This window comes from Acipenser ruthenus, chromosome 10 (genome assembly GCF_902713425.1).
Source record: "Acipenser ruthenus chromosome 10, fAciRut3.2 maternal haplotype, whole genome shotgun sequence".
In the NCBI taxonomy this organism is placed as follows: Eukaryota; Metazoa; Chordata; class Actinopteri; order Acipenseriformes; family Acipenseridae; genus Acipenser; species Acipenser ruthenus.
In genome coordinates, this window is record NC_081198.1 from 47,811,268 (window position 1) to 47,824,244 (window position 12,977).

At 36.4% G+C, this 12,977-nt stretch overlaps 1 protein-coding gene across 1 annotated transcript; it reads right to left on the bottom strand.

The window, feature by feature from the left end:
- Positions 1 to 85: 85 nt before the first annotated feature.
- On the bottom strand, positions 86 to 12,479 carry LOC117413618 (ly6/PLAUR domain-containing protein 1-like). Its single transcript, XM_034022835.2, has 3 exons — positions 12,285 to 12,479; positions 9,759 to 9,893; positions 86 to 998 (listed from the first exon to the last, which is right to left on the bottom strand). Exons 1-3 carry the CDS (start codon positions 12,334 to 12,336, stop codon positions 763 to 765), a joined length of 423 nt encoding a protein of 140 aa, XP_033878726.1. The 5' UTR covers positions 12,337 to 12,479; the 3' UTR covers positions 86 to 762.
- Between the last annotated feature and the right edge of the window lie 498 nt (positions 12,480 to 12,977).

Here is a 12,977-nt window from a genome sequence, read left to right on the forward strand (position 1 = left end):
TGGACAATACAAAGAAGGAGTCCTTTTCAACCTGTTTTTGTATATTGTATTTTCTATGTATGTTGGGGGCAAACATTTAAGGACATTTCTTTTTTTTTTTTTTAAAGTGCCAACATGGTTAAGTAACAACTTGATGATCTTGCGAAGATTCTCTTACCAACTCAACCTAAGTATACCCAATTGTGTTGCTCTTTCAGATTGCTCTGGTGAGAATAGATGGCTGATTGATTGTTGAATTGTCAAACAAATACTGTGTATAGCCAGAGTAGAAGCTGTTTGTGGGCTGGTTGTGCAGAGGAAGGCAGTGACACCAGGGATCTCAAAAACAGATTAGATGCACAATTACTGTTCCTCTCTCATTAAACCTTCCCAATGAGCTCCAGTTAATGGATACTAATATCATTTAAGATGTTATTGATCATTGCTAACCATGTTTTATCCAGGAGCTATACTATCCAGTGTTAACATTTCCCAATATCTTTCCATTCCCCTGATTGTGAAATTCTGCTTGATTGGGCCCTATTTCTATTGGGGTTCTTACTAACAAAATCCTAGCAAAGGTTTTTTTTTGTTTTGTTTTTTTTTCCTCCAGTAATGATGGAGTTTCCTGCCTGACATTGATCAATTATTTAATCTATTTAAGGATCAGGTTTAATGATTAATGGTTTAAGGCATTGTAAAAGGGGTGCGAGTAACACTGACGACAATTCAATAATGCTTTAGAAGATCTACACTTTGCTGGTATATCGTAGAAAGCTAGTTCTATGTCAGAAGGACTACAAGTAAGAAGGGCAGCAGGGTGTCAGTGACATGCAGTCGGGTTGCGGGCGCTGCAGCTGAGCTCCCCCTCCTCCTCTGCCTCGGTCCGTTGCAAAGGGGGGTGTTGCAGCAGCTAATGCAGACCGAGCCCACCTTTCCAGGAGCGCAGAAAGACTGGTATCCAGAGGAAGCGATGAGGCAGGCTGCCGAGGTGGCGCAGGACTTGCGATAGAGTACACCTGACAACACAGAAAAAAGGGTTGTTTAAATTCAAAGTGACTTCACACATCAGCATTGTGATCTTGCATGACATTTTTTTTTTTTTGCAGGGAAGTGTTTCACAAGCATTTCTGGGCCATGGTTCACCATAGAGGCTTTTTTTTGACAGTTGCCAACAGAGACCAAACTACAAATTTCTGTGCTGCAGACCACTTCCAATGGCTGACCTTACTCAGTTTCATTGTGGCAGACCATAGGAGTCAGGTGAGCAGAGAAGTGTAAATATACCAGGAAGCAGCAGTCCAAAAAGCTTAAACAAACTAGCTTACCTCTTACTGTCTATATCATTGATAGCTCAGGTAGAGCCAAATTATCCTAAACTCTTTCTTATGAAGGGTGATATTAGTTCTGTCCTTCACTGTTTTACACATTCAACTCAACTTTGGGCATTCAGATAAGCTTATTTTGAGTAAGAAATTCAATTTTGGATGGTCTTAAATCAAACATGAATCTTTAGAGAATTCAAGTCACATTTTTAAGTTCTAGAATTCTTTTTTCAAGGATTCTACACTCCAAAGGTTAATTTACTAACAGAATGTTATTACACATATTATTTGTTCAAATGAGACAATGGCAACAGCAACTGCTAAATAAATCATATTTTACCCATGGGCCGTCTCTTTTAATCTGAAACAAAATCTGCATTGCATAAAAACGTGCTGCTTTGTTTGGCCTCAACTGATATAATAATTAGTTCTCATTCTGAAATAAAAGCAGTTATTTGGAACAGAGCATTACATTCAGTAAAGCACAGCTTGTGACTGAAAAAATGTGGATTACTTAGATTAAATGCCCTTAGTAATAACATGCAATATAGAAATACATTTTGGCAGTTGTTCTGTTGATCATATAAAAGGCAACGACAAAGACTTCTTGTTGAAAAATGCGTTGAATTTTATTATTAAGATGTTAGTATTACTGTATGTCTTAGAAACCAAATGCATGAAAATTCACTCATTTCTCAAACCTGATAAAGGCAACATTTGCATCTTCTCAAAATGTATGTTACTTAAATGTTTTTTTTAGTTTTTTTGGAAGAAAGGGACTGTGTTCAAATAATAAAGAAGCAGAAGAAAAATAAAAATGTATTTTTTCTTTTTTCCCTCAAGGCATCACGTAGCCAATTAACCCCCTCTTAATCCTTTAAGGTACAAGGGCCATAAGTGTCCCGCAAATAACAATAATGCCGACTTTCTTATCTTTGCAATGAAATGCATGAAACAGGTTTAAAATGTACTGACAGGGCTCCCGAGTAGCGCATCCAGTAAAAGCACTTCCTAGAGTGCAGAATGCGCTCTATAGCCTGGACGTCGCGAGTTCGAGTCCAGGCTATTCCACAGCCAACCGTGGACGGGAGCTCCCAGGGGGCGGCGCTCAATTGGCCGAGCGTCGCCCGGGGGGAGGGAGGGGTAGGTCGGCCAGGGTGTCCTTGGCTCACCGCGCACCAGCGACCCCTGTAGTCTGGCCGGGCGCCTGCGGGCTTGCCTGTAAGCTGCCCAGAGCTGCGTTGTCCTCCGACGCTGTAGCTCTGATGCGGCTGCACGGTGAGTCTGCAGAGTGTAAAGAAGCGGGCGGCTGACGGCACACGCTTCGGAGGACAGCGTGTGTTCATCTTCGCCCCTCCCGAGTCAGCGCAGGGGTGGTAGCGGTGAGCTGAGCCTAAAAATAATTGGGCATTTCAAATTGGGGAGAAAATAATTCAAACTAATTGGCAACGACTAAATTAAAAAAAAAAAAAAAAAAAAAAATGTACTGACAGGTTGGATCTGGTGATCCAAACTCTCAGTTTCCTCGTGATACTTGAATCACCCTCAAATGTATTTTACGAAGAAGCCATTTGAACATCCACTCAGTTTCTTGTGGTGTTAACCACAATATTATTTAAGATTAAATATCAAGCTTTGCATTCAGAGAAATACTGAAAAAAAAGCTGCTAGAATATGTAATCCTGCAAGTCTTTTCACATTGAGACATTGTCACCTTTTAAAAAATATTGTTTGTTTATTGAAACAGAAATGTTTACTTTTGTCTTAAATTGCATTGGAGGTCTGGTAAGACTGAAATGTGCAACAGGGTGAATTGGCTTTATTATATTGCAGAATAACAAGGACATCATCTGCAAACCAATTGAACCAATCAGTTATGTAAGGGATAGCCCAATTACGCAAAAAGTGTTTGCTACAAACTCCAGATGGTTTTGTCCCCCTGAACACGTAAAATGTTTTGCTGACTGCGCAGTTAAACAACTCCAGCAAAGCTGGATAATCATGAAACAATGGATTTACATTTACAGGTGTGCAATACACTGCACTTGAATTTAACAGGAGCCAAAAATTGAAGAACAGGGAATGAGCATTAATCATCCTGCAGTGTAATAGTGAGGGAAGGTTAAAATGTAAAAACAGGGAGTTTCTTTAAACAAAACACCAATACTACTACTACTACAAATAATAATAATAATAATAATAATAATAATAATAATAATAATAATAATAATAATAATAATAATTATTATTATTATTATTAATAATAATAATAATAATAATAATAATAATAATAATAATAATAATAATAATTGTTATCATAAGAATACACATAAAAATGGTGTGGTGTGGTGTTCAAGGCTTTGATAAAAGAAAACTATAGCAGAATTTCTTAAAATGTATTTGGTTAACTTGTGTCAGTTGGATTGACTTAGGGAAGGGGCCCAATGTGATTTTAAATGATCAGCAACTACAAAATAGATGTACATTTTTTTAAATAAAAAGATAAATAATTCTACCAGACTGCAAATGTGTACTCATAGTCTAGTTGCTAATTTGTTGCATTTATAAACAAGCCTCCTGCAGAGATGCAAGTAAATAGGCTATGCTGTTGCACAGAGTGCATGCAGCACTGTATATTCATATCAAACCATAAACCAGTGTTTTGTTGCAATTTGGAGTATGGAAAGGCTACAGGGAAGGATATTCAGTCGTCAAAGGATTCTATTTTCGTGTACGACTGTGGGACTATTTTCTTTCCTGGATAATTTCTGTCATAAACCCTTATTATAAATTCAGACCTGGAGAACTGAAAGGTTTCTGGAGATCACAGACATGCATGACCTTTTTCCAAGAGTCCCAAGGCAAGGAGAAGAACCTGCTGTTTCCAGATTGGTGGATCTCCCCCTGCAGAGCAGCACTTCAGAAACATTCCTGAGCCTAACTCTGCATGCTGAGACGGAATCAGCTATTTTCCAGCCACCGGTTTAATCTGGCCTTTTTAATTAAAACTAAATAAAAAACTTTAAACTGAAATCAATGGACAGCATAATATGATTGGCTGACATACTGGTGTAACCTAGGAAACCAGTGAATAATCATTGGCTTTTCCTAGGGTTCAGCCTCCTACACATACAGTATTACAATGAACTGATTATAATGAACTTTAAAAACATTCAAGGTTTTGGCTAAACTCATCAACTCCCACATATATCAGCTTAATCTTGTACTGGTTGTATTCCCTTGGGGATATTTTGTTAAAGTTTTATTATCAACATTGTATTTGATTGAAATATACATTAGAACTGTATTAGGAATAAAGAACCCTTTCCATGTTATTAAAATCTGAATACTAAGACAATGAAAAACAATTTTAATTAACAGACAATGAGATGTTTGTGCTACCTTATTGCCACACTTCATGCTATCCATTCAAAACATGGTCATGCTTCAATTCTCTATAAAAATAATAGTGCCGCTGCAAAATTCTGCCACTAGGTGGCACTTCGCGCTAAGTAAAAACCGTGTTTAAAAAAAGGTAATTAAGAACACCTTAAAGGGCAGACTTCTTTTGTATTAAATATAAGCTGTCTTGAATATAAACATAGGTCAGGCTATTCCATATAGACCATTTTGAAAAAGATAGATTTATGGTGCCTCAAACACTAAATTAAAATATAAATGCCTGTGCTAAAATTTAGTACATTTTTGTGTGGGCCACTGACTCAGTGTGGTGACGCATGGCCTGTCAGGGCTCAGTTAACCTCTCCTGTTTCTAGTCTCACTCAGCAAATGACGACAATCCTGTTATTGATTCTAAAGTACAGCTTGCAGGTTCAACTGCTTTAGTAGGTAACTATGAAATGATATGGTTTGTTTTTTAACAACCACCAGCATCTACTGTACAATACATGTTTGCTGATAATGATAAATGCCTATCCAACTTATACAAGAATGATGCTGAACATCAGGTATGTCTGGGTCCAATTTACAGTTCATATATCCCCTGGGAAATAAGCAGGCTGTTAAAAAGCAACAACTGTCTTCTACAATTAACCAGGCTTGCAATGCAGCTATGGAAGGCAAGGGTCTGGTGTTTAATTTAACTGCATGTTTAAAAAATGAGTACCAAAACTGCATAACACTGTTAAAAAAATTACACCATAATAACGTAACACATTGATTATAATATAATCTATGTAACACATTGCTTTATTAGTACTGCCATTCCATAATTCATAAACCAAAACTGCTAAATTTCATCCATTACTAAAGTGAAACTGCAAACATCTGGCCGTGCCAAACGAACTCAAACGTGATGCAATACCGTTTGAAATACGCATTCACATTTAACGAAAGCACAATACAGTCGGTGATGCCTCGGGAGAAGCAAAAAATATGAGTCATTTTTTTTTTTTTTTATTCCTAAACAAAATGAATCGCTGCTTTTTTATTTTTACATGAAATGAAAAATAATGAAATCACATCTTATCACAAGGCAAGGCACCTGCAATACTGAAAGCAGAAATCCCAATTATCAGTATCCCGATTAGGCGTGGCCGACTGTATAAATGAATTACCTACATAACTGTAAGCCCATATTTTATGAACGTTTTCAAGAACTTATTGTCCTTGTTATGTATCACGCAATACAGAACCGCTCCAGTTCAGAATATAAGCAAGCTCTTAAATAATCAATGCATTTGCTTCCCAGTCTCCAATGTGAAAATGCACTGCCATGTAAATCAGATGCCATCTATTGTAAAAACAGCCTCACAAATTAATGAAAATTAGAATGGATGAGTGCACTTATCGAACAGGTCAGGGTTGTGGACCATGAACTTTACCTCAAAATGATGCATTTCACTTTTAAATAAGGTCCAGGAGAACACGGACCACTCCAGCCACTCAAGCTGCTATATTTCACTGCCTACAGAAATTGCCTGGCCCATAAAAATGAAATGATGCTGCAACTTAAAACATGCTCAGTTTCAACTAAATATTCCACCTGCCACATAAACACACATGCAAATAAAGCTAAAAAAAAAAAAAGGTAGAATGGTTGCATAACCATTAGAAGATATGTTTTTAAATTGCTCTTGTCTGTTCTGAGTTAGAATTGTTTATATATTAGGTTCAGTTAGGTGAACTATTCTATTTAACATACAACAAAAGAAGTAACTGGTATTTACTTATAACAATACATATTAAATGAGTAGACACCAGTGTTGGACATCTGAGGTGTGCTGGTTTTCTTAGTGACGTTGTGGGTTTATCTATGTGGGGACATTGTAAATGTACTTTTTCCAGTATACATTAATAGCCTCAAGGTTTTTTTTTTTTTTACTGTTGTCACAGTAAAATAGCTTAACACAATCGAATCCTGTTTTCAGTCCCTGTACAGTATTCAAGTATTTACCTCTTGTACCCCAGCAGTTAAGGGTGAAGTACTTCTCAAGCATTTGAACTTTCAAGTAGCTCATCTTTAGACTAAGGCCTTAAAACACTCTCTGGGTTCTTTGTCCCATCCATCTGTTCAAATAAATTATGCCTAAGGGATTTTCTTTTTAAACATTTTACTACAGACACATGATAAAATACATTAAAATGAGAACATTATCAAAACACATTGAACTGAAGTTCCTGGAACTGAAAGAAAAAAAGTTGAATTTAATGCAGTGTATTAAAACTTCAAGTATGTTTCTTTTTAAAATCTAATAATGTGCTGAACTGTTAATGAGCCATGACGCATTAAGATGATGATGTATAATTGTGTTTCTGAAATGAATATTAATATTGCAGACTATAAGCTACTGTACCATAAAGGCATTTGCCCTGGAACTAGTGCTGTTCTTTCTGCAACACAGTTAAACATTTCTGAAGCAGCTGTCAACATATTCAGACATATACAGTAAGTGAAATACCACTGGCATTTTTAGAAACTGCCTTAGAAATGCAAAACAGGTACCCTCACTAATACAGCGGTAAACAAATTCTACTGATTCCACTCATGCCAAGCTTGCAAAGTTTTTGTAGTACACCCCCAAATTTTGCCCCTAAGTCATTTTATACACAAATGTATTTAACTCTCATTCTTGTTGCTTTTGACCATAACTAATTATTAATCCAGACTGGATCCAGTAATAAAACATCAACGCTATTTACTGTGAATTTCATCAGGAACAATGCAGTATTCCAAATCATTCACTGTTTAAAAAGCATTAACGAAGCTCGTTCTATGTCAATCAGTTTTAATCAAACACTTGTTTTCCAAGGCTATATAAGCGCACTGTCAGCACTGTCAAGTGATCAACTTTGTGTAAACACGCAATGAAAGAGAGTTTCAGGATGCATAGGCAGCCCACTTAAACAATATTAACACATATACAGTGCTGCCCCGTTATAACGTCACTTGTTAAGAGTGGGGAATCGGTTATAATACGGTAAGGTCTGGCTCCCATTTCCCCCATAATGCAATTTCACTCGCAAACTTTGGGTGAACATTCAAGATATACAGTATGAAGCATGGCAGACAGCAAAAATCAAAAATCTTTCTGTTAAAATGAAACGATGCGGTGGACAGAGTAAGAAAAGCTGCGTGGATGGCTAAAAGACGAAGAAAAACTAAGAGGTTTTCTTAATAAGATTGACTCCAAAGAGGGCTGTTCTATGGAAAAAATGCACTGCGCTAAAGACAACAAATTAGATGCTGCTTTAATCACTTGGTTTCTGCAGGAACGTCAACAGGGAGGCGAGGACATGAAAGCTTATAGGAGGGTGCCAACATCAGCCTGTGCAGAGCCGAGTGAGACAAGGTGCTGTGTGAATGTGCTGCTGTGAGAGTGAGACAAGCTGCTGTGTGAATGTGTTGCTGTGAGAGTGAGACAAGCTGCTGTGTGAATGTGCTGCTGTGAGAGTGAGACAAGCTGCTGTGTGAATGTGTTGCTGTGAGAGTGAGACAAGCTGCTGTGTGAATGTGCTGCTGTGAGAGTGAGACAAGCTGCTGTGTGAATGTGCTGCTGTGAGAGTGAGACAAGCTGCTGTGTTAATGTGCTGCTGTGAGAGTGAGACAAGCTGCTGTGTGAATGTGCTGCTGTGGGAGTGAGACAAGCTGCTGTGTGAATGTGCTGCTGTGGGAGTGAGACAAGCTGCTGTGTGAATGTGCTGCTGTGGGAGTGACAAGCTGCTGTGTGAATGTGCTGCTGTGAGAGTGAGACAAGCTGCTGTGTGAATGTGCTGCTGTGAGAGTGAGACAAGCTGCTGTGTGGATGTGCTGCTGTGAGAGTGAGACAAGCTGCTGTGTGAATGTGCTGCTGTGAGAGTGCAAGACTGTTAATTTTGGTGTGGCCCAGGCTAACAGGGGCCTTGAATAATCGTCTCAATAAACCGTGGATTCGAGTACCTGCAAATTGAGTGTTCTCTCCTTCATTCATTTTTCACTGTACGCTACAATATTAATTTGGCTTGTGGGCATTGTAAATCATTTCGGGAACAAAAAATTAATTATAAGGCAAAACACAAATAACGCAGTCCCCTAATTATGGACCCTGAGAACTGCATTATAACGGGATATGTTCTTTAAAGAATTCTGACATTAATTTTATTTATATTGTAAAATAATTTTTAAAAATGTATGATTAACTAGTATTATTTAAATGTATTGGGAGATGTTCAATTGATCTAAATGGTGGCTATACCACAACTTTTTTGTCTTGATTTTCATAACCTTGGTAGACCAATAGCAACTATAAAACATATCTAAGCATTGGTAGTATTAAGACCCATCACTGTTCAGATCAATTGTATAAACTTCCTCAAGATACAGATCTCCCAATAGCGTACTCATGATACACCTCATTTCAGCTTCCTGATCAGCATGACTACTGCATATGCCTTCATCGCCACAGAGTTTTCATGTTATATTCATGGATTTTACACAATACAATACAGTAATTAATGGCTCACATTGCCAGTGAGTGGCAATGAATAGTATTTAACTATGCATGCTGTAGCATAAATGTATAATAATAAAACTAGACCTATGTTTTGACAAGCATTTCTTTCAATGTCAGTGTTTTCTCATAGACTAGAAATTTCTTTAGATTTACTCATACACTACAGAAGATGAAAAAAGTACTCACCAGCAAAGTGGTTCTGTGAGATAGCATTCCTTTTAGACGTCCGTATTTACAGAGACCTAAAAAAGAGATGCCTAATGGTGTCTCTCCCTGTACTTTTATCTTAACAGATAGCAACGTGGTGCTAAACACAGAGGCTCGAATGGGGCTCTAATGCTTGTCGGAAGAAGCGAAAGAGCTCAAAACAGTACTGCAGCAGATAGGTGTTATTCACTCCAATTTCAATAACACTCAGAGGCAGCTAACTGTGCCCTTGATAATGCATTTTTCTATATTCAATTTGCCCCTGAAAGGTTTTTGGAGTGACACATGTCCTTACCATCACTTCTCATGACCACCTCTTTTTGGCACATGTCCTGGACATTGACAGTACAGTTCACTATATTTTCCGGGGAGGAACACTCATTCTTCTCAAACTCTTCACACTGGTAACATTGGATTTGCAGTGCAACTCCTAAAGGAAGACATAAATGATGTGGCAACAGTTTAACATACAATAGAACCGCTGTTACGAGCACCTAGGGAATGGAGGTAGTTTGTAAGTCTGAACTGTCCGTAACTCTGAAAATGACTTTTCATTGGTTTTAATACATGTGTACACCTGCTATCTACAGCCTTAATCTGGTGAATAATACAAGGATACAGCACAGCGATGCAATCCTCATATTGTTATGGTTTGAAAAGCTTTAAAACTGTACTATTCATGGAAAAATGCAAAACGTATTATTTAGAAGAAAAAAAAAACATATTTAAATGTCCAGAGAAACCAGGGTTAATGTAGTGCTTGTTTTTATTTATTTTTTAAACAAAATGCATTTGTGCAGCTTGCTCAGTCCTTCATACTGCTTTGGTTTGAAATCAGATGTCATACTGCAGATAAATCTCAAATAGTCAAACCCATGATTTAATGCTGATATAATTAATCATGCATGTCAATTAATCAATGCGTGTAATTTATATTAAGCAGAAATAATGATTTCCTTTGGTATAAATGTGGAATTCTCACGTAACCATTATAATGTGTCAAGATTTTGCACTTTTTTAAAACCTCTATTCTTTACTTTAATTCAGATCTCCTGATCATGGTTTTATAGTGTGATTTTTTTTTCTTTTTAATAGCTATTAACTGTGATGAGAAAATAAAAAAAAAAAAATAAAAACAAGTGCCGTAACAGACATTGTCTTTATAAATACACAGATTTTCAATCACATTTAAATGTTCCATACAGCACTCAGATTTGCTGAAAGGTTAAGATTATTAACTGCTAGTTAACTATAATTAGTAACAGTAGATTGACAGTCCCCTACATTCTGTGGGCATACTAGTGCAGCAATAAGAAGAGTGGACTGTGGTATACGACGTAAAAGCCTAGCAAAGTGTATTAAAGCACAGTAAAAGCATAGTGAAGCACAGAGGTGCATGGCAAATCACAGATAAACAGCAGACTCATATATTTGGTTAAAGTCTCAAGACATTCACTTAAAAATGTACTAGAGGCATAATACATTTTTTTACAACATATTCATAGTTTGATAAACACACACAAGAACTATAATGTGGTGTGTACAGCTCACCAAATTTACAATAAACAAAAACTACAAACATTTTACAAAGATCTTTCTCATCTTTGTTTTGAGTTGCTCTGACTGACTTTTCTATTGCTTATGTATAACTTTTGACTAAATATTGAGTATTGCTGCCTTACATTCCTCCAGCTAGCCCCTTCTTAACGTTCACAATAGTAAAATCATAGCAAAGTGCAATAAAGCACAGTGAAAGCATGGAAAAGCATAGGTAAACATTGTAAAAAAAAAAAAAAAAAAACCATAGTAAAGCATGTTTATAAACATGGCAAACCAGGGTAAACTATGGTAATTGCATAGTATGACCATGAGAAAACTGCAAAAAAAAAACGTGCTAAACTTTTATAAGGGTTAATATCGAATTACTTCATTTAATCGCTTTTTAAAGATATTTATAAGATGTATTAATAAAAACCAAAACATTTTCCATTAAAAAACAAGTAAGTATCTGTAATATATATATATATATATATATATATATATATATATATATATATATATATATATATATATATATATATATATATAAATTCACAGTAGATAACATAAGAGAGATATATTCTTAGAAGTGCTTCGTTATTCTGGAATATGAATTGCGCTATGATTAAAACAACGTTCATCTCCCCCATCGCAATAGAACTACCACCTAGTTTGTATCAAGACTCGGTGCAGAAAGTGTATTTGTTGTGCATTTGTACATCAATGCAACACAGCGCCGTTAACATTGTTATGAATACTTTATACGATGTATATAACGGTTAAATGAATGAAGTACTTAAATCTACATGCAAATAAAGACACCCTTTAACTTCACATATTAATACAGTTCCGCTGTTAAATATGTGAGGTAGAAAGTTGTCCAGTTGATTGATATGCAGTACATTTCTTGAGCTGAAATAATGCAATACATTCAGATCTCTTAAGCGACTGTATTCAGTGGCCTTATATACTTATCTAATCATATCCGTTACATAAATACTATAAATGTACACTGATGAAGAATACAACTGAATTCATAATCAATGCTGCTGTCACAATGCATTACCAATCACTCATCGATGTACAATCTCAAAGCGCAGTGACCACTTGTGGTCTACGGTTTTTTTTAAATACTTCTAAAGAAAAGAAATAACATACCTACTAATAACGTGTATGTACATTTTGTTAAACATCATCTGCACTGACTAAGGGAGTTAATCATACCACCAAAAAAAAATAAAAATAAAAAAAGTTTAATAAAATTATGTAATCCAAGTTCTACCTGTATTGAGTAAAAATCCACACACAGCTGTGTAAATGATGAGGAGCCCCATCCTCTCCCGGGTGTAGTTTGTGGCAAAAACATCAGAACTAATTTATTACGAAAGAAAGAAAGGCTTTCAATAGGACCCACATCATCGCGCTTCCTATTCACAAGCTCCGAGCAGAACAGAGGTCTGGGAGACCGAAGCAGACTGAGAGTGAAAATACTAGAGATTCACATAAAAAAAAAAAAAATCTACCACGTGATAGCCGCTGATGGCCAAGGGGCCTCCAGCTATTCATTCCACATACAAGCATACGACTAGGGATTAGGAGTGTGCTTGCAAAATCCAGGAGGGAAAAGTAATAATAATGAAAAATAACAAAAGCTATTGCAGAAATAGTATAGTTCTAACGGAACTGTGTTTTGCCAGGGACTTGGAAAGTCGTATAATACAGTGAAACACACCTAATGTAATAAATCTAACAAATAAGGAATTAAGGGAAATTGATAGTGAAGATACCTGGAATCCATGTATAAAAAATGACAAGTAAAAGAGGACAGGGTTTAAAAGAAACTATACCTATTAATATTGAGATGGGAAGGTAGATGTTCTGAGTGTTTATACAAAAAAAACACATCTAAGAAACCCTTAAACGACAAGAAAGATAAATGAAGGAAATTAAACAGAATGGGGGCATTACCAGTGTA